At 44.2% G+C, this 23,937-nt stretch overlaps 1 protein-coding gene across 1 annotated transcript in view; it reads right to left on the bottom strand.

Annotated features, from left to right (window-relative positions):
* The window catches only part of Dsg2 (desmoglein 2), a 29,278-nt gene extending 5,577 nt beyond the window's left edge, over positions 1–23,701 (bottom strand). The window contains exons 1-12 of the mRNA XM_059246702.1: positions 23,627–23,701; positions 21,883–22,017; positions 17,544–17,705; positions 17,268–17,412; positions 15,954–16,120; positions 13,680–13,817; positions 13,401–13,586; positions 10,235–10,500; positions 6,940–7,082; positions 6,424–6,651; positions 4,077–4,304; positions 1,743–1,864 (exon numbers count right to left, since the gene is read on the bottom strand). Of these exons, the coding sequence (XP_059102685.1) occupies positions 1,743–1,864; positions 4,077–4,304; positions 6,424–6,651; positions 6,940–7,082; positions 10,235–10,500; positions 13,401–13,586; positions 13,680–13,817; positions 15,954–16,120; positions 17,268–17,412; positions 17,544–17,705; positions 21,883–22,017; positions 23,627–23,701 (1,995 nt within the window). The remainder of the gene's footprint in view (positions 1–1,742; positions 1,865–4,076; positions 4,305–6,423; positions 6,652–6,939; positions 7,083–10,234; positions 10,501–13,400; positions 13,587–13,679; positions 13,818–15,953; positions 16,121–17,267; positions 17,413–17,543; positions 17,706–21,882; positions 22,018–23,626) is intronic.
* Positions 23,702–23,937: the final 236 nt, after the last annotated feature.

The following is a 23,937-nucleotide window of genomic DNA, read 5'->3' as shown; positions in this document are numbered from 1 at the left end:
AAAATGGCCCCCAAAGGGAGTAGCACTATTAGGAGGTGTGGCTTTGTTGGAGTGGGTGTGGCCTTATTGGAGGAAGTGTGTCACTGTGGAGGTGGGCTTTGAGGTCTCATCTATACTCAAGCCACATCCAGTGTCCAAGACCACTTTCTGCTCCTTCTCCAGCACCATGTCTGCTTGCACGCTGCCATGTCCCAATATGATTATAATGGACTAAACCTCTGAACTGTAAGCCAGCCCTAAATGTTTTCCTTTCAAACAGTTGTCATGGTCATGGTGTCTCCTCACAGCATTAGAAACCCTGACTAAGACAGTAATCAACACGGAGAAACACCATGCTCTTCTTTGCCAACACTCAGCTTCCTGACACTTGCTGTTGAAACATACATCCTACAGGAAATGGTACTTGTGACAGATGAAGAGGAGAGACCCAGGGTGAAGACACATCGGAAGGACAGGGAGCCGACTGTTATGCAATAAGAAAAGGGATTTGGACACACTTCATAAGCATCTTGGGGGTTGGGGTTTACCTCTGTCAACTGACTGTACTGAGAATAGAAATGGATCAGATCTTGGTATTGAAAGGACCACTTCATAGCAGGGCAGAAGTTCCTAGTCTAAATTCCCACATGCTCTTGCTCCCCCTGTCCCTTGCTCTACGTCGTTTGGATCACCTGCTGGCTTCTGGTCTGCATTCTTGTTAGCACAGGATATACTACAGTACAGTCAAAACCTCTCAAGTCTGCTCTGGCAAGCAAGAGAGAACATGCTATCACTTGAACCTGTTCTTTGACAAAGGCGTATGTGTGAGATCTAATGACTGCTGCTGGGTAAACACATGCATGGGATTTAGTGACTATTTTTCTGTTTTCACTGTCATACTACAACACCAACACAGGCTCCCGTGACCTTGAAAGGCATAGGGCTTTTCCTCACCAGCAAGCAGGCAGTCAGTTTTGCAGTGGACATCAGCTGGTCCCTCTAATCAATTCCCCTGTGACACTGTCAGCTCCCAAAGATGGAGGGCTCAGTCTTCCAGACATTGTTACTTCCTAGATGCCAAGGCCTTTAAGAGCTGAATGCCAGCTCTTAATGTATATATTTCACAACTCAATAGCTGTGCCAGTCTACTGTGGGATGTTCTGTGTGGCAAATGTGTTGCTCTGATTGGTTGGTAAATAAAACACGGGCAGGAGGAAGTGTGGGCAGGACAAGGAGGAGAATAAAGCTGGGAGTGGAAGGCTGAGTCAGAGAGACACTGCCAGCCGCCACGATGACAAGCAGCATGTGAAGATGCCGGTAAGCCACGAGTCACGTGGCAAGGTATAGATTCATAGAAATGGATTAATTTAAGCTGTAAGAACAGTTAGCAAGAAGTCTGCCACGGCCATACAGTTTGTAAGCAGTATAAGTCTCTGTGTTTACTTGGTTGGGTCTGAGCGGCTGTGGGACTGACAGGTGAGAGAGATTTGCCCTGACCGTGGGCCAGGCAGGAAAACTCTAACTATACCAGTCTCTCATGACCAAAAATATTATAAATACCCTCCAAGAAAGACACCTTTAAAATCATAAAATAAGGCTGGGCATGGTGATTCACAGCTGTAATCCCCATACTTGGGAGTCCAAGGCAGGAGGATTGCTTTCAGTTCAAGACTAGTCTGGGCTGCAGAGTGAGACTGTTCACACTCTCCACATCCCCCAACAAAATCAGACCAGAAGGCAGGTTCCATCACTGATAAACTGACCTTGTCCTCAGGTGGTGCCCCTTCATTATTCCAAGGGTGCAGCATCTCTATGGTCCCAGGAATGGGGGTGAAGCCTTTGGCGCCCTCTCCACAGTGGCATATCAGCAGCAAGAGCGGCACAACTGTAGAAAGCAAAGCAGAGTCCAGAGGTCCGCCTTCCAACCCCAACCCCATTGTTTAGAGTTCACACTGGACGAGCTCACAGAGCAAAGCAGAGTCCAGAGGTCCGTCTTCCAACCCCAACCCCAAACCGCATCGTTTAGAGTTCACACTGGACGAGCTCACAGAGCAAAGCAGAGTCCAGAGGTCTGTCTTCCAACCCCAACCCCAACCCCATCGTTTAGAGTTCACACTGGACGACCTCACAGAGCAAAGCAGAGTCCAGAGGTCCGTCTTCCAACCCCAACCCCATCGTTTAGAGTTCACACTGGACGAGTTCACAGAGCAAAGCAGAGTCCAGAGGTCCGTCTTCCAACCCCAACCCCATCGTTTAGAATTCACACTGGACGAGCTCACAGAGCAAAGCAGAGTCCAGAGGTCCGTTTTTCCAACCCCAACCCCATCGTTTAGAGTTCACACTGGACGAGCTCACAGAGCAAAGCAGAGTCCAGAGGTCCGTCTTCCAACCCCAACCCCATCATTTAGAGTTCACACTGGACGAGTTCACTTACTTGAAGCTTCATTTTTCTGTTCTGTGCTTCTTCCCTGTGATCCAACGTTTTGCAGCCTTGCTTTGGTTGAATTACACCAAAGCCTAAGGCCGATAGAGTCCTCTGACTCAAAGGTCTTATTCATTACAGAGAGCCCATCTCTGGTCAGTGAGCAGAATATTGTGATTGGATGAGATCATATGTAAATCAGAAAGACCAAGGTAAAGATGGAATGTTTTAAAACTATTGCCCCGATTTTTTTTTTTTTTTTGTAAGTGTACTATCTAAAAGATATGTATCAGAGTGGCCAAAAGCAGCCAAGAATGGCGGCACATGTCTGTGATGCCCCCAGTACCTAGATGTTTGGGAGGCTGAAGTAGGAGGATTGCTGTGAATTTAAGGCCAGGCTGGGCTACAGAATGAAACCTGTCTCTAAAGCCCCATCCAAAACACACACACACATACACAACCTGGGGGGAGGGGGTGGTAACAACAGACTAAAACATCAGCATATTCTAGAACATCAAAGCTATTGTACTTTACCTCAGAGTGGGGCTTTGCACAAGACCCGACTCTCTGATGCCTCAGTTCACCTTTCAATTACCAAAGTACTGTTTTCTTTTCTTTGGTTTTTATTTATTTATTTATTTTTTCAGACAGGGTATTATATACCCATGCTGGCCTTAAACTCAATATGTAACTAAGCGAGATCCTGAAGTTCTGACCCTTCTGTTTCTACTTCCTGAGTTCTAGGGTCACAAGTGTGCTGTACCTCCACGTTTAGTTTTATGTATTTTGGAGATTGAGCCCAGGCATGCTAGGTAAGCCCTCTACCTCTGAGCTACACACGCAGCTCTTAAGTACTGTTTTTAAAAATTAATAGTAATCAAGTGCCATGGGCTGAGTGACAGATTAGGCTTCAGAGAAGCTGGGATAGGATGGCAAGGCATGGAATCCTGGTTAAATGATGCCTACCCAACTCCATGGTAAATCAAAACAAGTCACTCACCAGCAAACAGAACTGATGGGCTATAGAGGTCCACTGTAACTTGTTGAGTTCTGTGTGTTTAACTAGAGATCTACAAGTGTCTTTAATGGGCCCCTCCTCTTTCCATGGAGACAGCCCAGGCTGTCTTGGAGGTGGTGCTCTGCCCAATTTCAAGTAGACTGGGGCTGTAGGTGACCCCAGGTCTTTGGCAGACTGGAGGGCAGACAGGACTGGCTGGGCACAGCTTGTCATGGTGAGGACACACCAAGTGCTTTGAAAAGGGTTGGCTGCAGCTGGTGCTGGTCAGAGGCAAGCCCAGCAGCCTGGGGTGGAGGCAGAGGAGCCTCAGTGACTTGAATGTACAAAGCATCGCTGGATTGGAATACACTACCATGGCAAAAATAACCTTATAGCCACATGGCACATGCATGTGGTAAGCCTTTACTGAAGATATTAACACTACTCCTGGCACTGGGAATACAGCTGAGTGACAGGACCTCCCCCCCTAGCTCATCGAGATATCCATAAGAGTTATGTCAAAAGGTGGAAGAGCATGCAACGCTCTCCAATTATCTTAGCATTCACCCTCCAATGTGTTCTCACGAGGTTAAAGCAGGAGTGTAAGGAAGTCACTGTCTACAGGGCTAAGAAGCCACCCGGGGCCGAAGACACTCGAGACAGGCTGTGGAGACTTACGCAGCAAGAGCAGGAGCGCCAGAATCATGAGAGCGATTGCCGCGGGGGCCAGGCCAACGTAGTTGTCATACTGGGCTTCTGCACAGCCACCGCCCCTCAGGCACTCGCACACCGTGAGCTGAAGGACCTGCCTCTCGGGGCAGCTGAAGCCTTGGCTGTCGGAAATGAGGAAGGGGATCTCACTTCTCCTGGCCTTCCGCTCGCTCTGCTGCAGCAGCACACTGGTCCCTGTGGGAGGGGAGGCACAGGGAATGAAAACGAGAGGGGGCTGGTGAGGGGAGGGAAACTAACCCGAGCGCAGGGTCTGAGTGTAGCTCCAGGGTTACGCTTTAGTCCTTCCCAGCTCCTCATGGAGCTCATTCTGTGTGCTCCTCAAATGTGTCCACAGACTTCAGACCAAGTTGAACTAGCGGAAGGTTAGGATTGGACTAACTTTCCTGATGATTATTTTTAACTAATGTGTGTGGTCTACTAAATTCCAGGAACAGCCACCACATTGTCCAGTCAGTGGGAACACAGGGATGCAGGAGATGACATTTATATGAATAACATTTTCACTCAAGGATGTTTATTAATCTTATCCATTATTACAAAAGAAGCTACAAAGTAGTTTTTAAGTGTAGCAGAAACTGCACCGTGCCAAGCCCAGTTTTTGATAGTTTTCAGCACAGGCTCATCTTGTTTTTATCTTGCTCTTCTTTTTGGTGACAATAATTCTCTCTATATAACCACTGTTTTGTTTCTTTTCTTAACAAGTTTGGTAATGGCATTTCACATTATTTAAACAAGCATTTTAATACAGTGAGACACATATAAAAAAAGGCAAACAAAGTAAAAGATGTTAGCACCCGGCTGTCGAGACAGGACAATAGCAGAGTTCGAGGTCAGCACAGGCCACAGAGTAAGGCCTTGTCTCAAAAGACAAGCAAATAGAAACAACGGGAGAGGGAGAGAGAGAGAGAGAGAGAGAGAGAGAGAGAGAGAGAGAGAGAGAAGAGAGAGAGAGAGAGGGAGAGGGAGGGAGGGAGGGAGGAGGGTGGAGGTTGTATTTATTTATTTATTGTGCGTGTGGCTATGTCTGTGTGTTCCAGTGCCATGGTCAGCATTGGGAGGTTAGAGGTGGGTCCTGGGTGTAGACCTCTGCAGTCAGGCTTGGTATCAAGTGTCTTTTCCCACTGAGTTATCTTGCTGACATTATTTCTTTGAGACAAGGCCTAGCTATGTAGATCAGGCTAGTCTGGAACTTGATGTGTAGTTGCGGCTAATCTCAAAAAATAGTCCTCTTGCCTCTACCTCCAAAGTGCCAGAGTTGTAAGAACCACTGTACCAGGGTCGTGGTGTATATTTAAAAAAAAAAAAAAAAAAAAAAATCAAAAAGTAGCGGGAAAAACCAAAATCTTTCTCTGAACTATTTTAAGGTAAGCTACAACTCATAAGATGGTCGCTGATAACTGTGCTGTAAACCTTTCTGAAATGAACACAGCTTGCTAAATAGTCTCCTGGGTAGAATTTTCTGCACTTGAGACTGTCAAAAGGACACTCAAAAGTTCACATCAACAAGAAGAATATGGCCAAGATATGGTGACTGTGTCCACCAGCACTGGGTTAGCATGAGTGTGAGACCCTTTGCCAGGTCATGTCCACCACAACCTAGTTTTGTGCCGTTCACCAAGTTACTACATCTCAGTTAGGCCAACAATTCTCCACCCACCATCAGGAAATAATGTGACCAAGCAAGATTAGATGAGATCATCTATACAGAGGGCCTGGAACACAGGACATGCTCAATAAACTCGATTTTAAACAGAATCATTGTGAGTGCATTTTATAAATGTGTGATTGCTGTACATGGGAAGGCTCCAGTTTCCCCAGCTTATGAGACAAAAGTACTTGAAGGGATACTTGGAGCAAACTCAGCCTCCTTTAAGGCATGTTGGACCATCTTCTCTACTTTCCACAGGTCTGTAAGAGGAACTGAGATACTACTGTAGGTTCAGAGCCTCATTTTATAAGTCCCTTGAAAACTATATTGGAGATGACATTGGAAGTATAATTTGAGAGAAGAAATATGGTCTCCATTGTTATTGTGACTATTATTTTTGATACAGGGTCTCACTGTGTAGCTCCGGCTGGGTTGAACTCACTGGCCTTGAACTCCCAGACATCAACTTGTTCTACCTCTCAAGTACTGTGACTGAAGGTGTGTGTCACCCTGACTGGCTGGAAAGTAGACTGGGAGTTAAACTGGAAGTAAACTTGGAGAGAAGAAACAGCCTGTGTTATAAAAATCTTAGTTGTCGATTATGCTTATAATTTAGATTTTGATATAGTTCAATAATTCACTTACTTTCCTGATGTATTATTTTCCACTCCTCTGCTGTTCCAGGGGGCTTGTCAATGATGGAGAAACGGAATGGCCCACTGTTCTGGGGTCCATCTAGATCCTCTGCAGTGACATTCACATATGGTGCATCATCACAGATCCTCTGTACTGGCTCCACCAGTGTGGGACAATTGTCATTGACGTCTTCAACAGTGATAATGACCGTGCCAGTGATGGTTTTCTGAGGATGATCTTGAAAATAAACAGGAGAGAGTTCAGACTTCCGAGTCGATCACTGACCATGGACACAGTTTCAATACAGAAGCCAATCAGGTAAGGAGGGGGCGCTAACCACTGAGGACACCTCTCATAGCAGCTGGGTCTCAAACTCAAATCAGTTCTAAGTCACTAAGTAAGCAAGAATATGCAGGCTTAACCACTGAAGAGATGAGCCTTTTATACACAGAACATAAGCTTCTGGTGCCGGAAGATAACATCTGAACGCATTGAGTTACACAAAACAGCTGTTTACCAACTTACCACTGGATATAGCCACAACCTTTACAGTGTAGGTGCCATTTTGGACATATCTAGATTCAAAATCTGGAATCTTTACAAGCTTAATTTCCGAAGTGGCAGAATCCACAGAGACCCAGTTGTCTATATCTTCCACTTTTGCATATCTGTTACGAAACAAACACCAAATTCATTGTTAATTCTGAACACACTGGGACTAACATCTGGACCTCCTTTATAACTACATCCCATTGACACACTTGTTTCACACACTGGATTTGAATGTCACAAGGCAGTGGAATAGGCTTATGATACATAGTATATTGAGATGTTGTCAATATTTAAAAAACAGTGCTTACCTTAAATGGAAGCACCTAAACGTTTTGAGATACTCTATATTGTTAGGAATGATGATGTTCAATAGAGTTGGTTAAAAGTGAAAACAATGCATTTCTGGGTTTCTTCTCTGAAGTGAGGGAAATCGCTGTGAAAAGCCAACTATGAGAGGGCACAGAGAATGTGCTCGTATTAAGCTTTCGGAATTATATACAGTGAGTACTATTGAGTTTAACACATAAACATACAAACACAGCCAAACACGTGAGTCTCTTGGTTCAATCAATCAAATCAATATTTTCTAGTAAGTAGCTATTTAAGCACAAAAGAAGGATGGCTAATTTATAGTAATATTTGTGTACACGATTTGGAAATAATCCACTTATATATTTGAACTGTGTTTTTTATGACCTTTATTACTGTTACTAGTAAATGATTAGAGAGAGAGGTATGATCCAGAACTTGGGTGGTGGAGGCAGAAGGACAAAGAGTTCAAGGTTATCCTTGTCTGCATAGTGAGTTCAAGGCCAGCCTGGGCTAATGACACCCTCTCTTAACAAACAACACCTAAAACTGTAAAAATAAAACTATACAAAATAAAATGTAAAAAGCAAATGGCAGCACATTTGGATTTTCACAAGTACTTCTGAATGTCCTGTCAGGAATTTTAAAGCAGGCATTGATTTGCCTGCCCCATTTTTCCATTTTCATAGGCATTACATAATAAGGTAATCTAATCCACATGTCACAAGAAAATATGTTATGTGATGTCATTTAAAGAGCTTTGCTACTGATCTATTGTGGAACTCAGCATTTGGGCAGGATAGCAGCTCACATGTTATTTCAAATATCTATAACTTACTTAATGAATAATCAGTATAATACCACACTAAGACGAAAATTAAAGACATGATTCTATTGCTGTCCTTATTAAATTTTATTTAATATTAAATAGTGTTTAAGTGTGCTTATCTGTGTGTGGATATGTGCATGTGCACGCAGGTGTCCTCAGAGGCCAGAAGAGGGTGTCAGTTACACCCAGAGCGGGAGTTGCAGGTGACTGTGATCCACCTGAGCTTCTCAGAACCAAACTGGGTCCTCTACAAAAGCTGCAGGTGCGTTTAAGTGCTGAGCCAGCTCTCCAGATCTTACCATCCTTATGAAAACTTCAAAAGCAGCAACTACTAATGGATTAAATGATTTAACTTAGCTGTGCCTCCCAGAACTTAGGAAAACTCACGGACGTGAGTTGATGGTCAAGGTCACTCCCATTCTAAGGATCTATAATTGCATGCTAAAGAAGGAAGTAAGACTCTTTTGAGACAGAAGCATGTCTTATCATTCTTCCAAGAACACACACCATTTTCATAACAGTCACAGGCCCTGATAAAAATAGCAAAATTAAAAAAAAATTGTCAGGAAGCCATTTTCAATAGATGGGTATTAGAACATACAAGATTCTCAGCAAATGCAGAGAGAAATCACACAGGATTTCCTGTTCTAGGGACTCAGTTAGGGGTTGCCCTATCAGAGAGATAGAGTCATGGAGGTTAAAAGTAGACTCCTGCAGAAGGGTGAATAAAAGATGGTCACAAAGACATTTAGTGGAAGGCGCTTATTAGTATTGATTTGAGGAAGTTATCTACTCTATGGCTGATAGATTCCAGTAATGGAGACTCAGGAAATATAAACAGACAGTTGGGGAGCCTTCCTGCCACAGCTGGCCCTATTTGTAGATGTTTTATGGGGTGTCAGCACTCACGGACACAGGCATAAGGCAGATGAGCACCAGAGCATCTTTGGCATTGAGCAGAAGATCCCCAAAGCTGTGTGTCTGAGCAGCTTAAACTTAACCCACATAACTTCGTAAACAGCAGCTCTGTAGAAGGGGCTTCCCATGGAGTGACCCTGGAGCTAAGAGAGAGACTCACGTTGACAATCCTAAAGTGCGCCAGTGTAAACTGACACTATAGAGACTGGACACAAAGAAGTCCTTCTAACACAGTGACAACATCCACTCATTTCTTAACAAATGTGTTTAGTAATGACCACTGGGACCCACACACACCCAAGTTCACTGGGAAGACGGCTCAGTGGTCAAGTGTGCTTAGCCATCTTGGAGAGGACCTGGCTTCCGTTCCCAGCACCCACAGAGTGGCTCACAACTGCCTATAACTCTAAGTCCAGGGAATCCAGCATCCTCTTCTGATCTCTGTGGGCTCATGCACACATACACATTCAAGTGATACACAGAAAAGCTCACACCTCCTTGAACTAAATAAAGTGGCTTAAATAAAGATTATTTCTCAAAATTTATTTGTACATAAAATGACTTCTCCCATATTGAAATGTGTGAAACTATTCCCTACCACCCCCAAGCTGAGGACCTAACACAGTGCTTTGCATTTGCTAGATAAGCACTCTACCCCTAAGCTAAATCCTCACCTCCAGGAATGTGTAGAACTATTAAAAAAAAAAAGTATGTAAAGCAGAATTTGTGGCAAGATTCTCTCTTCATTCACCTATTTGAGACAGGGTCTCACTGTGGAGCTCAGGTTAGCCAGGATCTCAGAATTCCCCCGCCTCAGCCTTCACAGTACTGGGTTATAATCGTGTGCTGGCATCTTTAGCGTATGGTTAATTTTATCGGCTATTTCCTCACCCCCTAGTGTGCTGGGAACTAAGAGAATTTCACAGTTATTTTCTGAGATGCTCTCAGTCTTCTCTAGTAGAACAGTCATGGAGGTGACCAGCCCAGCCTTCGCCTCCACACAGAGGCTGTGGGAAGGATGGAAACTCCTCCTTCCTCCAACTACAGGCTCAGTTTGGGGAGAACTGATTTCACGGGCCTTTGGCAAACTGATTCTGGGGCATGAAGGAATGAGCTGCTTAGACGTAGTAATGAGTTTTGAAAACCGACTTTTAAAAAAGCAGGTACATAAGGTAAATAAAACCTAAAAATACACCCATAACCATATCTTACTTTACTTTAGCTGCTTGTCCAGTGTCTTCATCAAAAACTTGAAATTTTCCAATTGACCGGCTGAGGCTGGATCTATCCATCGCCTCACTAGCTCGGACGGAGACAACACTGCTCTTGAAATGAATGCCTTCAACCACGTTCTTGACCTTGACAGTGATGGGGATGGGCGTAGCCTTGAACTTGTTCCTAACAGACTTGTGGAAAGCTGCTTTATTAGTGACAAGGATGCTGAGGTTGAGACTCTTCATTTTCTCATAGTCGACTTCCTAGAGAGACAAAGCCAGTTACTGCAGAGGAACCAGAGCACACAAGCACACACACAGAGACACCTGGACTCCAAGAACAACACCCACGAGAGCCGCACTGAGCGGTCCACTCTACACCACAGCAACCAGCGGCAAATCCTGTTGATCTGGAAATCCACAAATGTGAAATGTTTAGGAGGTTTCATTATTACTGTTTTTTTTTTTATTCTTTGAGAATTTTATGCAATGAATTTTGATCAGTTTCAAGCCCATCTCAGATCTCCCAGATCCACGTCCACTTTCCTTCTCACTGAACTCTGCCCCCCCCCCCCCCCCATGGAGTCTGGTCTGTGCTGTTCAGTTACTCTTAGGCATGAGGCCTGCCCTGGAATGTGTCAATACAGGAGATGTCACACCATTAAAGAAAACTGACTCTCCTTCCAGCAGCCATCACATGCTCCTCAGTGAGGGTTGGGACTTGGTACCGACCTTTTCCCCTTCTCGCTGGGAATTTGTCTGACTTGAGCATGTCCAGGTCTTGTATATGCTGTCACAGTCTCTGTGAGGTCACATGCGCAAGGAAACACTTTCTTTGAAGTCATCTACCACCTCTGGCCCTTACAATTATTAGTATTTTGGGGTAAAAAAAAAATATAGCTCTTCCTTGGCCTGGAACTCACTCTGCAAGCCAAGCTGGCCTTGAACATGTCACTATCTTTCTGCCTCTCCTCCTTAGGTGCTGCCTTAAGTGGCCTGATCCACCATGTCTAATACAGCAAGTTTTTGTAACAGTTATAATTATTTTCAGAAGCATATATTTCTATTTAAAAAAATAGCAAAAGTGATTTTTTGCAATGGAGAAATTAATGGGCATTTAATAAAAATTAATGTTCAGTAACATATGTTCCATGGATTTATTTTTCATAAATGGGGATGTGGAGTACATGGTGGCTGGGCTGGATAGTTTATGTCAACTTGACACAAGCTAAAGTCATCTGAGAGACTATTGTCTCAATTCAGAAAGTGCCTCAATAAGATTGGGCTGTCGGCAAATCTCTAGGGCCTTTTTAAAATTAGCGATTGATGGGGGAGGGCTCAGCCCACTGTGAGTGGGGACATCCCTGGGCTGGTGGTCCTGGGTTCTATAAGAAAGCAGGCTGAGCAAGACAGTAGGCAGCACCCCTCCATGGCTTCTGCATCAGCTCCTGCCTCCAAGCGTCCCCAATTAGCTTTTGGTTGTGGTGTTTCATCAGGACCCTAACTAAGACAGTGGTATTGCCTACTCTGTTCCTAAGGTAGGTTTAGTTTTTTTCCTTTTTCTTTTTCCAGACAGGGTTACTGTGTAGCCCTGGCTGTCCTGGATCTCACTCTGTAGACCAGGCTGGCCTCAAACTCACAGAGATCCGCCTGCCTCTGCCTCCTGAGTGCTGGGATTAGAGGTGTGCGCCACCACCGCCCGGATTCTAAGATGGATTTACACTGCACCTTAACACGATAAGGAATATGATCTTTTCTGGTGTAAAGAGAAAGCCCAGGGAAGTACATTTAAATAAGAGCCTGCTCCCTCCCCTTGCAGCAGAAGGCCAATGAGTATCTTAGCTCTTGGCTGCTGAGTCCAAGGAAGATCAGCCTTCCTTCGAAAAGCTCTTTGTCAACTGTGCTGTTTACAACACCCATTGCGCAGTGTGCGCGATCACTGTGTACACAGTGTGTGCTCCAACTTTCCATTTAAAGACAAATATTGGGACTAAGCTATGCTTAACTCACTTAGTCATTCTGTTACTAGCTTTTGAGCAATTTACAGTTTTTACATAGAATTGATTTGTTCTGAGAATTTTTATGCAGCCATTTCTTTTTCCTGTGTTGACATATATGTGTGAGTGTATACACACACACACACACACACACACACACACACACACACACATATAAATAATACTGTCATCAGGAAAAGAAAAGAGATCCCCCTCCCGAGTTCACCTGGACTCCTCTTTCATTGCTTTTCTCTCCAGCAGTGTTTCTGTAGTAGCTGCAGGTGTGGACACGTCCCTAGTGACTGGATGACCTTGGGCTCCTTTCCCTGTGCATTTGCTGTGTGTTACATCTGTCCTGGGATTTGCTATGTACACCAGGCTGGCTTTGAACTTACAGAGATACGCCTGCCTCTGCCTCTGCCTCCTGAGTGCTAGGATTAAAGGTGTGCCCCACCACTGCACCTTGGTTATTATTGTTGTTGTTGTTGTTATTATTATTATTATTAAGACAGGGTCTTGCTTTGTAACCCAGGCTTATTATTATTATTATTATTATTATTATTATTATTATTAAGACAGGGTCTTGCTTTGTAACCCAGGCTGGCCTGGAACTTACAGTGAAGTCTAGGTTGGCCTTGAACTTTCAACAGTCCTCCCTCCAAGTGCTGGGATTATAGGTACCAGTCACCACATCCCATCAAGTTTTAATTTGTTTGGCACTGGGGATTAAACCTAGCACCTCACACATGCTGTACTCTGAATTTCATGTGCTCGCTAAGACTACTTAATTCACTTTTTCCTTCACAGGAGGCACTGGAAAGCAGGTTATGTTCCAAAGTGCAGCTCTTACAATACTTGCAAGTAAAATCACGATAGATTTGGGTTCAAAAGGCAAGTTACGGAGCCCTGGCCCATCAAGCTCACACTGGGTAGTAAGCTTCCTGGAAGTGTGCCATGGGAGGCCGTGTGGCTGTGACCTGAGTTCCTGATCTGCTTCTGAACTGCAGCGTGACATATAACTTGGGCCAGGAAGAATGTCCCTGATTCTGAGCGAGGCTGGTACCAGTTGATGTTCTCGTAAAGCAGTTGTGAGAGTATGAGGCTCACAATATGTTAGTCTCTCCGATAGCCACAGTCCTGCCCTGGTGGCGAACACTCACAACTTACCTTGACAAGGGTCACAATCCCTTCATTAGTCTGTGTGTCAGTCTCAATGTAGAAATAACCTCCTTCATTTCCTGATGCAAACGTGAAATTTGCTAACCAGTTATCGGAGCCTACTTCATCTGCATCGGTGACCTTGATACGCATGACTTCTACGTTGACTTGGTTTTCCTCCACCACCCCTTCATACTGCAAAGCATAAACACACAGTTTTTAGTAATGCAATAAAACATTTTCAGTTGGGACTCAAGAAATAGTAAACCTACTCTAAAAACAAGTTACCATTTTATTTTCCACCACAGGTATATTGTCATTGACATCCAAGATCCGAATCTGAACTTGAGCTTGCTGTACCGGTTTATCAGTTATCTGCCCATCAGCATCTCTTGCTTCTACCGTCAAGGAATAGCTGCTGTATTCCTGCAGAAAAAAAAAATGAAGACGATCCATCTGAGGTGGAAATTAGTATCTCCAGAAGCTGCCTTTCTGGGTTTGGTTCACTCCACCCTTAGGAAATGGATGACGGCCTGTTTCATTCACAAGTAATCTCTGTGGCCTGCTATTGTTGGTGTGGAGGTGTTGTTTACATGCAATCAGAGCTTTTACAGAAGGGCAAAACACCCTAGAGGAGTTTTTGATAATCCTTAACTGTGTCACTGGGAACAGTCTTAGGAGATGGTTTTTCCAAACAAAGGTAGACTGTTCTGCCCTGGAAGTGGCGTGGGACTGAAGTGGGCACTTTGTTTTGCTCCTGTACTTTTTTCGTCCCAAGTTAAATGCTAAGTCAGGAAGACTTGGCCAGGGGAGGTAAAACTTGAAAGGCTTGGTCCAAACTCCTGCAGGGAGGACTCCTAGGAAACCTGTCCAACAGATGCCCTGAGATGTCAAAAGTCACTCCAAAGTACCTAAAGAAAATCCCAAACCAAAGCCAAACAACAAATAGTGTACCCTTTTCTGGAGGTGAAAGCAGGAGGACCAGAAGCTCCTGGTCAACCTCAGCTACACGAGAAAACATAAAAACCACTGCACAGCACAAAGCAAAACAATAAAGTGAACCCTTTTCTTATAAGTGGTGTTCCGTCTATGGCTCTAGCCAGCGTGTCTGGGGTTTAAGGGGCTCAGCTGCCATTTCAGTGTGGGAGGGTCCCGTGCGGGACAGAACCACTCAGTGGATGGAGGAGAGCTGCGTCTCTGAAGCTAGCTGCCTGCTTGGCTGGAAACACTCTCACTCCTTTGGAGCCTCAGTTTCCTTATGTGTAAGATGGGAGTAAGTGCTGGATTGGCCTCAGGGTTTCAGTGTGGATTACACAAGGTAACCTGGTAACTGCCCGATAAGTGACAGCCGTGATTATCAGCTCGATGTCCACACTACAGGGATAGCAGTGTACTTGGAGGAACACTCCCTCACTCCAGTTTCATGTGACAGTGCGTCAGCAGAAGTTAGGAGTCATTCACTGGTCACGCTCTCTGATTTCAGAGATCTCAATAGGAATGCTGGCCAAGGTCCTTCCCATTTGAGTAGTTGATTCTCAAACACGACACAGTGCCTAAGATTTACATCTGGGAACATTGCAGTGTCCTTGGGACTGCTAACACTTTCCTATGTTACTAAAATCTTTGTGCATGTGGCACTTAAAGATTATCTATCTCCTCTTTGATTAAAAGATTAGAATTAGGGATTGGAGAGATGGCTCAGTGGTTAAGAGTACTGGAAGCTTTCTCAGAGGACCCAGATTTGGTTCCTAGCATCCACGTACTGGCTCTCAGCTGTCTCATAACTCCTGTTCCAGGGATCTGATGCCCTCTTCTGAACTCCACAGGCACCAGGCACACATGGGGTGCATAGACATACACATGCAAGCAAGACACTCACATACATAAAGCTAAAACTTTTTTTGAACTAGAAATAAAAAAAGAAAAACACTTGAGAGAATAATCTTTCCAGGAAACTACTCAAATTCGAAAAATTTCTTTTGAAATTCAAAGCAAGAATTTCCTCCATTATGAGCTTTTGCAGCCCTGGCTAGCTTGGAATTCTCTTATGGAAACTAGGCTGGTCTCAAACTCACCGAGATCCTCCTGAGGGCTGGGATTAAAGGTCTGTGCTATCCTACCAGGCATTGTTTGTGAAACTGAGTTTCACAATGTGGCTCAGGATAGCCTGGAGTTCCCTATGTAGATCAGGCTGGCTTTGAACTTGTGGAGCTTTTCTGCCTCCTTCTTCTAAGGGCTGGGAGTGCAGCTGTGCTCAATGTCTGAGTCACATGGTAAAAATTTATGGCCTTCATGATAAGTTTTCCCAATCTGGTGCTTATTTTACCCATTTTAGTATGAATACAACACACCTCAATTTGGACTGGTCACATTCCAAAAGCTCAACATGTGGCTACTAACTACCGTATTGGGCAGCACATCCCTACATGATAATTCTTAGAGTTACTCCATGAGTGAGGCATGCAGAAAAAATTAAAATTAGAAAACTAAAAAGAGTGGAGAAACTAAAAAAGAGAGAGTGTAAAAAAAAAAAAAAGAAGGTGGTAGATAACATTAACTTACCTCTCTGTCCAAAGTAAAACTGGTTGTATAAATCTCCCCCGTGTCTTTATTTAGGTAGAACATGGGACTATTTGCAGGCTCCTGGGAGACAATTCTGTAGGAGATTTTAGAATTCAGGGTATTGGGCTCATCTGCATCTGTGGCGACGATTTTCATCACAAGTGTATCTGGCATTAGGAATAAAGGTGTTGAGGTAAAGGTACTTGCAAATTCTTTCAGCCTTTCCCTACAAGGATCTGGGTTCTTATCAGAATTACACTATATCACTATTGAAAATTTAATTGGATGGGGACAGAGAGACGTCTCAGGGCTGAAGGCATTTGTTGCCAAGCCTGACGAACTGAGATCGATCCTTGGGGTCACATGATGGAAGGAGAGAACTGACCCTCACAGGCATGTGCCATGGAACTTGTGCACAGGCATGTATGTCTACACACAGAATGTTAGGAAAGTTTTGAAAAATTGCTGCATTAGGGCCACACACTTAATCTAATAGCCAAGACTGAGAACTACCCGTGACCCTGGATGCTTATTTAGATGCAAATAAATCAGGATTAGTACAACTATTCTTTTTATTATGATTAAAGAGAAATTTCTCCTTTGGGTCTCAGGGAGAGCATTGCATTGAACAATGTCATCAGCAGACCTTATAGTGAAAATAATACAAATCACAGACCAACGACAGACACCCCACAGTAGCCCAAAGTCAGGCGGCTGCTTGTTTTTGCTCATAAAATTTTACTAGAACACAATCCTGCCCATTTTACACAGTGTCTGCAGCCAACTTCCCCTTACAGGGCAGGCTTGAACAGTTGCTATGGAGACCTTACCTGTTGTGTCAATCTAATCTATCATCTTTTCTGAAAGACCAAGATTCTTACGGTCCTTTAAATTTACAGTAATAAAAGAGGTCTGAGCCTGGAGTGAGGGGTTTATTATCATTCTTCCTATGAGTAATACTCAAGTTTTATTAAAAGATAGAATTTTGTGTTTTTATATATGGAGGATAAATGATCTTGGTTGTATATACCCCCCCCACTCCCACCCCCTACCCCCAGCAATAAAAAGGAAATATATTTGGGTCTAGGTCTGGAGAGATGGCTTAGCGGTTAACAGCAATGGCTGCTCTTGGAGAGAACTCAGGTTCAGTTCCTAGCATCCACACCAGGTAGTTTACAACTGTCTGTGACTCCAGTTCCAGGGCATCTGGCACCCACCCTCTCCTGGCCTCCACAGACACCTGCCCACGTGGTGCCCACACAGACAAGCACACAGACGCAAACACATAGAATTAAAAAAGCAATACGTTCTTACGTGCAGCACTCAATTCTTCAACAGACCCAACAAAGACATCCTGCGTGAACACTGGCTCGTTGTCGTTGATGTCGAGAACTTTAATGCGTAGTTCTAAGGGTTTCTCCAGGTTGTTTCCTCTAGAGTCCAGTGCATAGCCAGTCAGCTGAATTGTGACAGGAACAATAACAGATTTTAAACTAAACTAAAATCAATTGCTATAGCATAAACACAAAAACAAGTCATAACTGTAATCAAAGAAGAACTACAAATAAAGGTAAAATGGTTCCTTCTTACCAGAAAATACGGTGTTTCTTCCCGGTCAAGAATGCTGGTAATGTTCAGGTCTCCTGTGTTTTTATCAAAGACAAATATACCAAAGGGTGGCTGTGTAATTCCCTTCCCAGTGTATTTATAGGTGATTTTTATTCCCTGTTCTTCCGCAAGGTCAGAATGTATCTAACATAAAAAGAAAAGAGGAATGTCTCAAGTTAAAACCTTTATAATTTATAAAATAGTTTAATGACAATGTCCTTTTGAAGGTGTCATGGTATAGATAGATAGGAGGCAGGTGGCCCGGGACATGTAGTGACACTGGTCATTTGCTCGGCCTCCCTCGGTTCAGTTCTCTCTGTGAAATGGAGAGTAGGACAGTGCTCACCTTTTGTGACTATTGTGGAATTGAGATACAGTTGGGGTACATCTTGGAGGGGCAGTAGATTTTTTTCTTTTTTCTTTGGTGTACTAGGGTAGAAACCAGTGACTTATGCATTCTTGCAGAGAGCTCTTACTGAGCTACACTCACTGGAAGTAGGTTTAATGAGATCGTCCAGGCTAGCCTCCAACTTGATATGTAGCTGAAGATGACCTTGAACTCCCAATCCTCCTACATTTATCTCCCAAGAGCTGGGATTATAGACATGTGCCACCATGCCCAACTCAGGGGGAGGATATTTTAAATTTGGTACATACAGTAAGAACTCCAGAATCAAAAACTACTTTCATAAATCCATCCAGTTGCCTGAAAGGTATGAACAGAGCATCTTCGCAGACAGGGGTGAATACACTTAAGCACTGTTTCTGCTTGGAATAAATACTTTGGCAAATCAATACTGTTTCTAAGCTGCTGGGTGCCCTGGAGTTGTCCTCTGTTTTCTCCATAAGCGATCCTGTTCCTACCTACGTTTTCATCAGTTGTGTTTCCCTGTGTCCCTCCCCCAGGCTTCTCGGTTTCTGTGGTTTGTCGTCACGTATCACTGAAGACATAAATCTCTACCTGCCCGACCAGCTCTCTGTACTGAAACCTTAGGATTAATGACACATTCTTCCCACAGTTTTCCAACATCCGCTGGAGTGGGCCTGTCGTGAGTATTGATTTTAGGTGGGGAGTTTGGAAAGTGTGGATAATTTCCTGAGGTATTTTGCCTTCTGTGTAAAGTATTTTAAAAGATGTATTTTATTTTTAATTATGTATATGTATGTAGTGAGATGGGGTGGAAGAGTTTGTGCATGTGACGGTAGAGGCCTGCAGAGGCCAGAGGGAGGCGCCACATCTCCTGGAGCTGTAGTTACGGGTGGTTGTGAGCCTCATGAGGTGCTGGGAACCAAACTCAGGCCCTTGGCAAGAGCAGCATGTGAAACCAGCCCTTCAGTTTTTGTGAAAATTTTCCTTTTAACAACTTGTATAATTAAAATGAATAAGAACAGAGAATACCAGTTAGACTCAAGAGTCAGTTTTATGGAAACCTATTGACAGACAGTATGAATGACTGAGATACAAAAACCAGAAACAAAACCAAAACCAAGCAAAGTCCAAACAAAACACTCAGTTGCTTGTTGTACACATGCCACTTTGTGAGGCCAGTGAAAGCCAGTGAAAGTCTAGATTTTAGCAGGCTTTTATAAAACAGTGCGGTGGGGCTGGAGAGATGGCTCAACAGTAAACAGCACTCTGGCTGCTCTTGCAGAGGACCTGGGTTGGGTTCCCAGCACCCACGTGGGAGCTCACAACTGTCTGTAGCTCCAGTTTCAGGGGATCCGACACAGACTGTGTATGTGAAAACACACGTACACAATAAAATTAAAAGTCAAAAACAATGGTCGTGTTTAAAAAAGTAAATAATAAATACAGCAGGATGCTAGAAAAAGGAAACTATTGTCTTTGAGTCTATAACTGAACTTCTCTTTTAGAAGCCCTTTCATATAAAAAAAGTTGAAGATCAAGCGTGGATACATTTACGCTGATGTTTATGGAACACTCACTGTGCAGGCAGGGCACAGGCAGGGCTGACAGCCCTAAGGACTGAGGCTCACACTGAGCTTCTATGCTAATGATGCAGGTAACAAGCAAGCAGTACCTGACCAACGTCTAGCACAAACATGCTGTAAGCCAGACTCAGACAGGATCAGAGGACAGAGAGACATTTCAACAGGGATGTGATGAAGTCATGTACCAAAAATCCCTGTGGGGAACAGACTCCAGGAAGAGACACCAGCAAGGGCCAAGGGTGGAAGGCTGGAGTGACCTGTGGCCAGTTCAGTAGATGCAGTGAAGCAAGGGGTAGACATCCAGGACGGAGAGAGGCCAAGGCCAACATGAGCTCCCACAGACCGTGTGGGGGACATTCTTCCTCTCTGCCCTTCCCTTAGCTGATTTCAGGGCCTCAGTAATAGGGTGGACATGCTTTGGTTTGTCTTCAGAAGTTTGCTCTTGCTAACTCCATAGAATGGGTGTCAGGTGGGTGAGGCTTTGGCAAGAGTGAAATCAGGGAGACCAGGTGGGAGGTGGAGGTGACAGGGACTTCAGCAGTGGGACTGAAGAAAAGTTTGTGTCGCAATGTGGGGGCAAAACTGATAGTAACAGCTAGATTTCCAACCTGCAACCTAGGTAGGGGGCCTCTAACTTTCCATCGCGGCTAGGAGCGGGGTCCCGTGAGTCCCACCCTTCCTGAGGAGGCAGGACTGTTCGTGGTTGCTGGAAAAGATGGTGTCATCTTCTAATGGTATAGTCACTGGGGACAATGTAGGAGGAAAGCGAAGGGAAGGGGAGCCAGAGGGTAGCAGGGAGTGAAATAACAAACACTGCAAGTATGTGGAAAACTATTAAAATACAGAGGAGGTTCAGCAAGATGGCTTGGTGGGTAAAGGCGCATGCTATCAAGTCTAATGACCTGCGTTCAGTCCCTGGAACACACGGCAGAGGGAGAACAGACTCTCCGAAGTCGTCCTCTGACCTTACATGGCTGTGGAGCTTCCCCACACACCGATGTAACATAATAAATAAAAACAGTGGGGGAAAAAAAAGGAAATAGAGTTACAGTGCTAGTCACAGAGATGGGCAGAATAAGAACAGCTTTAAGGAGACTAACCAGAGGGGTTGTGTACTCAGGTTCGTACAGCTAACTTAACTTTGGGATTAGAGTACCCCATGCTGGGACTGCCACGAACTTTGTCTGAAAATTGGGTTCCTTTTGCGGGAAAGGACAGCTGTCGGTCACTGACTGCAGAAGACAGGCATGCAGGGCTGTCCCAAGCCGAGAAGGACACGGTCACGGCCACTCTTCCTCTCGGACCTCAGCTCCTGGCAGCTGCTGTTTTTCATGAGATATTATCCTTTTATGAATATTGTGAGGTTGTGTATGGACTAAGGCTGACCCAACGCCAGATTCCCTGGGTTGTGGCTGAATCAAAGCCTCAAATCATGTATTGAAGTGTTCTTGATGTCTGCAAGGCAAGTTCTGGTCACTGTAGCTAGAGTTTTCCTGCCTGGCCCACAGTCAGGACAAATCTCTCTCACCTGCCAGTCCCACAGCTGCTCAGACCCAACCAAGTAAACACAGAGACTTATATTGCTTACAAACTGTATGGCCGTGGCAGGCTTCTTGCTAACTGTTCTTACAGCTTAAATTAATCCATTTCTATAAATCTATACCTTGCCACGTGGCTCGTGGCTTACCAGTGTCTTCACATGCTGTTTGTCATCGTGGCGGCTGGCAGTGTCTCTCTGACTCAGCCTTCCACTTCCCAGCTTTATTCTCCTCCTTGTCCCGCCTACACTTCCTGCCTGGCCAATGGCCAATCAGCGTTTTATTTATTGACTAATTAGCAACACATTTGCCATACAGAACATCTCACAGCAGGTCACTTTTAAACACACCTGATAAGTACAGTACCTAATTTTCCTTATATCAGAAAGTGGACAGAGTAATTTTCATACACCACAGCCTTAACTCCCCCCCTCCACACACACACACCACCACCACCACTACCACCACCACACACACACACCACCACACATACACACACACACCACCACACACACACACACACCACCACACACCACACCACACACACACACACACACACACACACACACCACCACCCACCCACCCACACACACCACCACCACCACACACACACACACACACACCACCACCACACACACCACCACACACATACACACCACCACACACCACACACACACACACACACCACACACACACACCACACACACACACACCACACACACACACACACACACACCACACACACACCACCACCACCACCACCACCACCACCACCACCACCACCACCACCACCACCACATACACACACCATATTGCTCTGTAGCTGGTACCTTGGCAATTGGGTTCTTTCTGGAAAGGTCCTCTCCCTCCCGCAGAGCCACAGGGGCAGTGATCCAGGCCCGCTTTTGGCGCACCAAGTGTGTGTGCTTAGGGAGCAGTTTGTCTCCTCTTCTTGTGCTGAAAACCTGTTAACGAGGTTACCTTCAATTACTACATCCCCATGGACATTCTGCAATTCACTAAACTTAAAAACAGTGCATAGTTTAGTGTATTAGTTAAAGTAATCCTAATCGATTAAAAAACAAAATAGTGCAAAACTTAAGATACGTTTTGTATTTTTTAACAAGCTTCATTTTCATAGAGGAAATTCTGGCAAACTCTGTAGGCACAGGAAAGAGGGCCTCCCAGCTGGTAAAGTGGCAGGGTTTGTTTTCCATAGTAAGAAAAGGTTTCCAAAGCAAGCTCCACAAAAGACCAACAAATGAGCTGGCCCCTTATGATCGGAAGCCAGAGTGTGCCAAGGGCTTCCTTTCTTTCTGGCTGACAACTGAGTTCCACTTTCTGTGATGACTTTTGGGTTGAAAATACGTGACTTTGTGTTTTAGGACTTTCTCTTCAGAAATGGTTGATAGAAATCTGACCCCAGCAGGCAAGGTCAGACATGTTGTAATCCAGCACTTGAGAAGTAGAGGCGGGATTCTAAGTTTGAGGCTAGGCTAGGCTCTGGGTTTAGCTCTTGCTTCCCACCCCTACCAACTGGTAAGTCATTAAGTTTGCCCTTTTCTTGTGTTTTAAAACTCGCCATGGGAAAATTATTTTACATATTTTCAGTTAGGTTTTATAGGGAGATTTTATATAGTTTTAAACATTTACTTATTTATTTAGTGTGTGTGTGTGTTTGTGTGTGTGTGTGTGTGTGTGTGTATGTGTGACTCATGGAGGTCAGAGGACAACTTGCAGGTGTCAGTTCTCTCCTTCCTCCATGTTCTTGGGGATCGAACTCAGGTCCTCAGGCTTGACAGCAGGTGAGTTTACCTGCTGGGCCATCTTGTTGGCCTGTAGAAATTTTTTATCCAAGGAAAATTTCAGTGTAGTTGACTTAGTACAGAATAATTCTGCATCAGGTTCATCTCTTCATTCTACCCATTTTGTTGCTCTAAATAATCATGTGTTTTATTTTAAAATGTTTACACTGCCTCTCATTTTTCTTTATTTCTACTTAGAAATTTTTCTTAATAAAATGTGAATTATGACTTAAAACATTTTCCAATAAAAAATTCTCACGCAATTATATTTCGATCATGTTTCCCTCCCCTCCTCCCATATCCTTCTCACACAACTTCATGCTCACTTTCTCTCTGTCTCTCTAAGAAACAGATGAGAACATTAAAACTTACAACATAAAACTGCAGAAATCCTAATCTTTACTCATTCCTTATTAATGTCTCAAGGAAAACCTCCCATGATCTCCATGGCCACACAGTTCACAGCCATGGGTAAAGGGCTTTCATCTCACTTTGTAGACCAGGCTGGTCACCAACAGAGACCCACCTGCCTCCTGAGTACTAGGACCAAAGAAGTGTGCTCTTCTATGCCTGGCAAGGCCTTTTTTAAAAAAAATAAAATGCGGAACTGAGCATTCTTTGATGTGGGTTCTTTTGTGCTTGTTTGAATGAGAAGGTCCAGGTCTAAGGCAGTGTAGATTTCCAATCTAGTAAAGCATAGCCAATCTGTTTGCCAGAAAACTAAGGCCCTGGGTCCCCAAAATGGGATTAATTCCCCTTAGTTCCTCACCTCTAAGTGAAGTCCATTTCCAAAGTCCAAGCAGACCTGTAAAATAAAATTATAGACATTAAAATTAACTATCATTGTCATCCTCTGGGAAAGTTACAGTGTTCTCCCTTGCCTGCCAAAAACCAGATTCAGAGGGCCAAATCTACCTTTTCCTTGGTCTACAAAGTCTCCTTCAGAGAATGCATGCATGCACACACGCACACAATGCATGTATACACTATATAGGACATATATACACACCATATACACACACGTGTACATATATAGTGTGTGTACATATGTATGTGTTTATATACATATATGTATATATG

Source organism: Peromyscus eremicus, chromosome 19 (genome assembly GCF_949786415.1).
Source record: "Peromyscus eremicus chromosome 19, PerEre_H2_v1, whole genome shotgun sequence".
NCBI classification, from domain to species: domain Eukaryota; kingdom Metazoa; phylum Chordata; class Mammalia; order Rodentia; family Cricetidae; genus Peromyscus; species Peromyscus eremicus.
The sequence above is the reverse complement of the archived record's forward strand: the minus strand, read 5'-3'. Positions and strand labels throughout refer to the sequence as shown.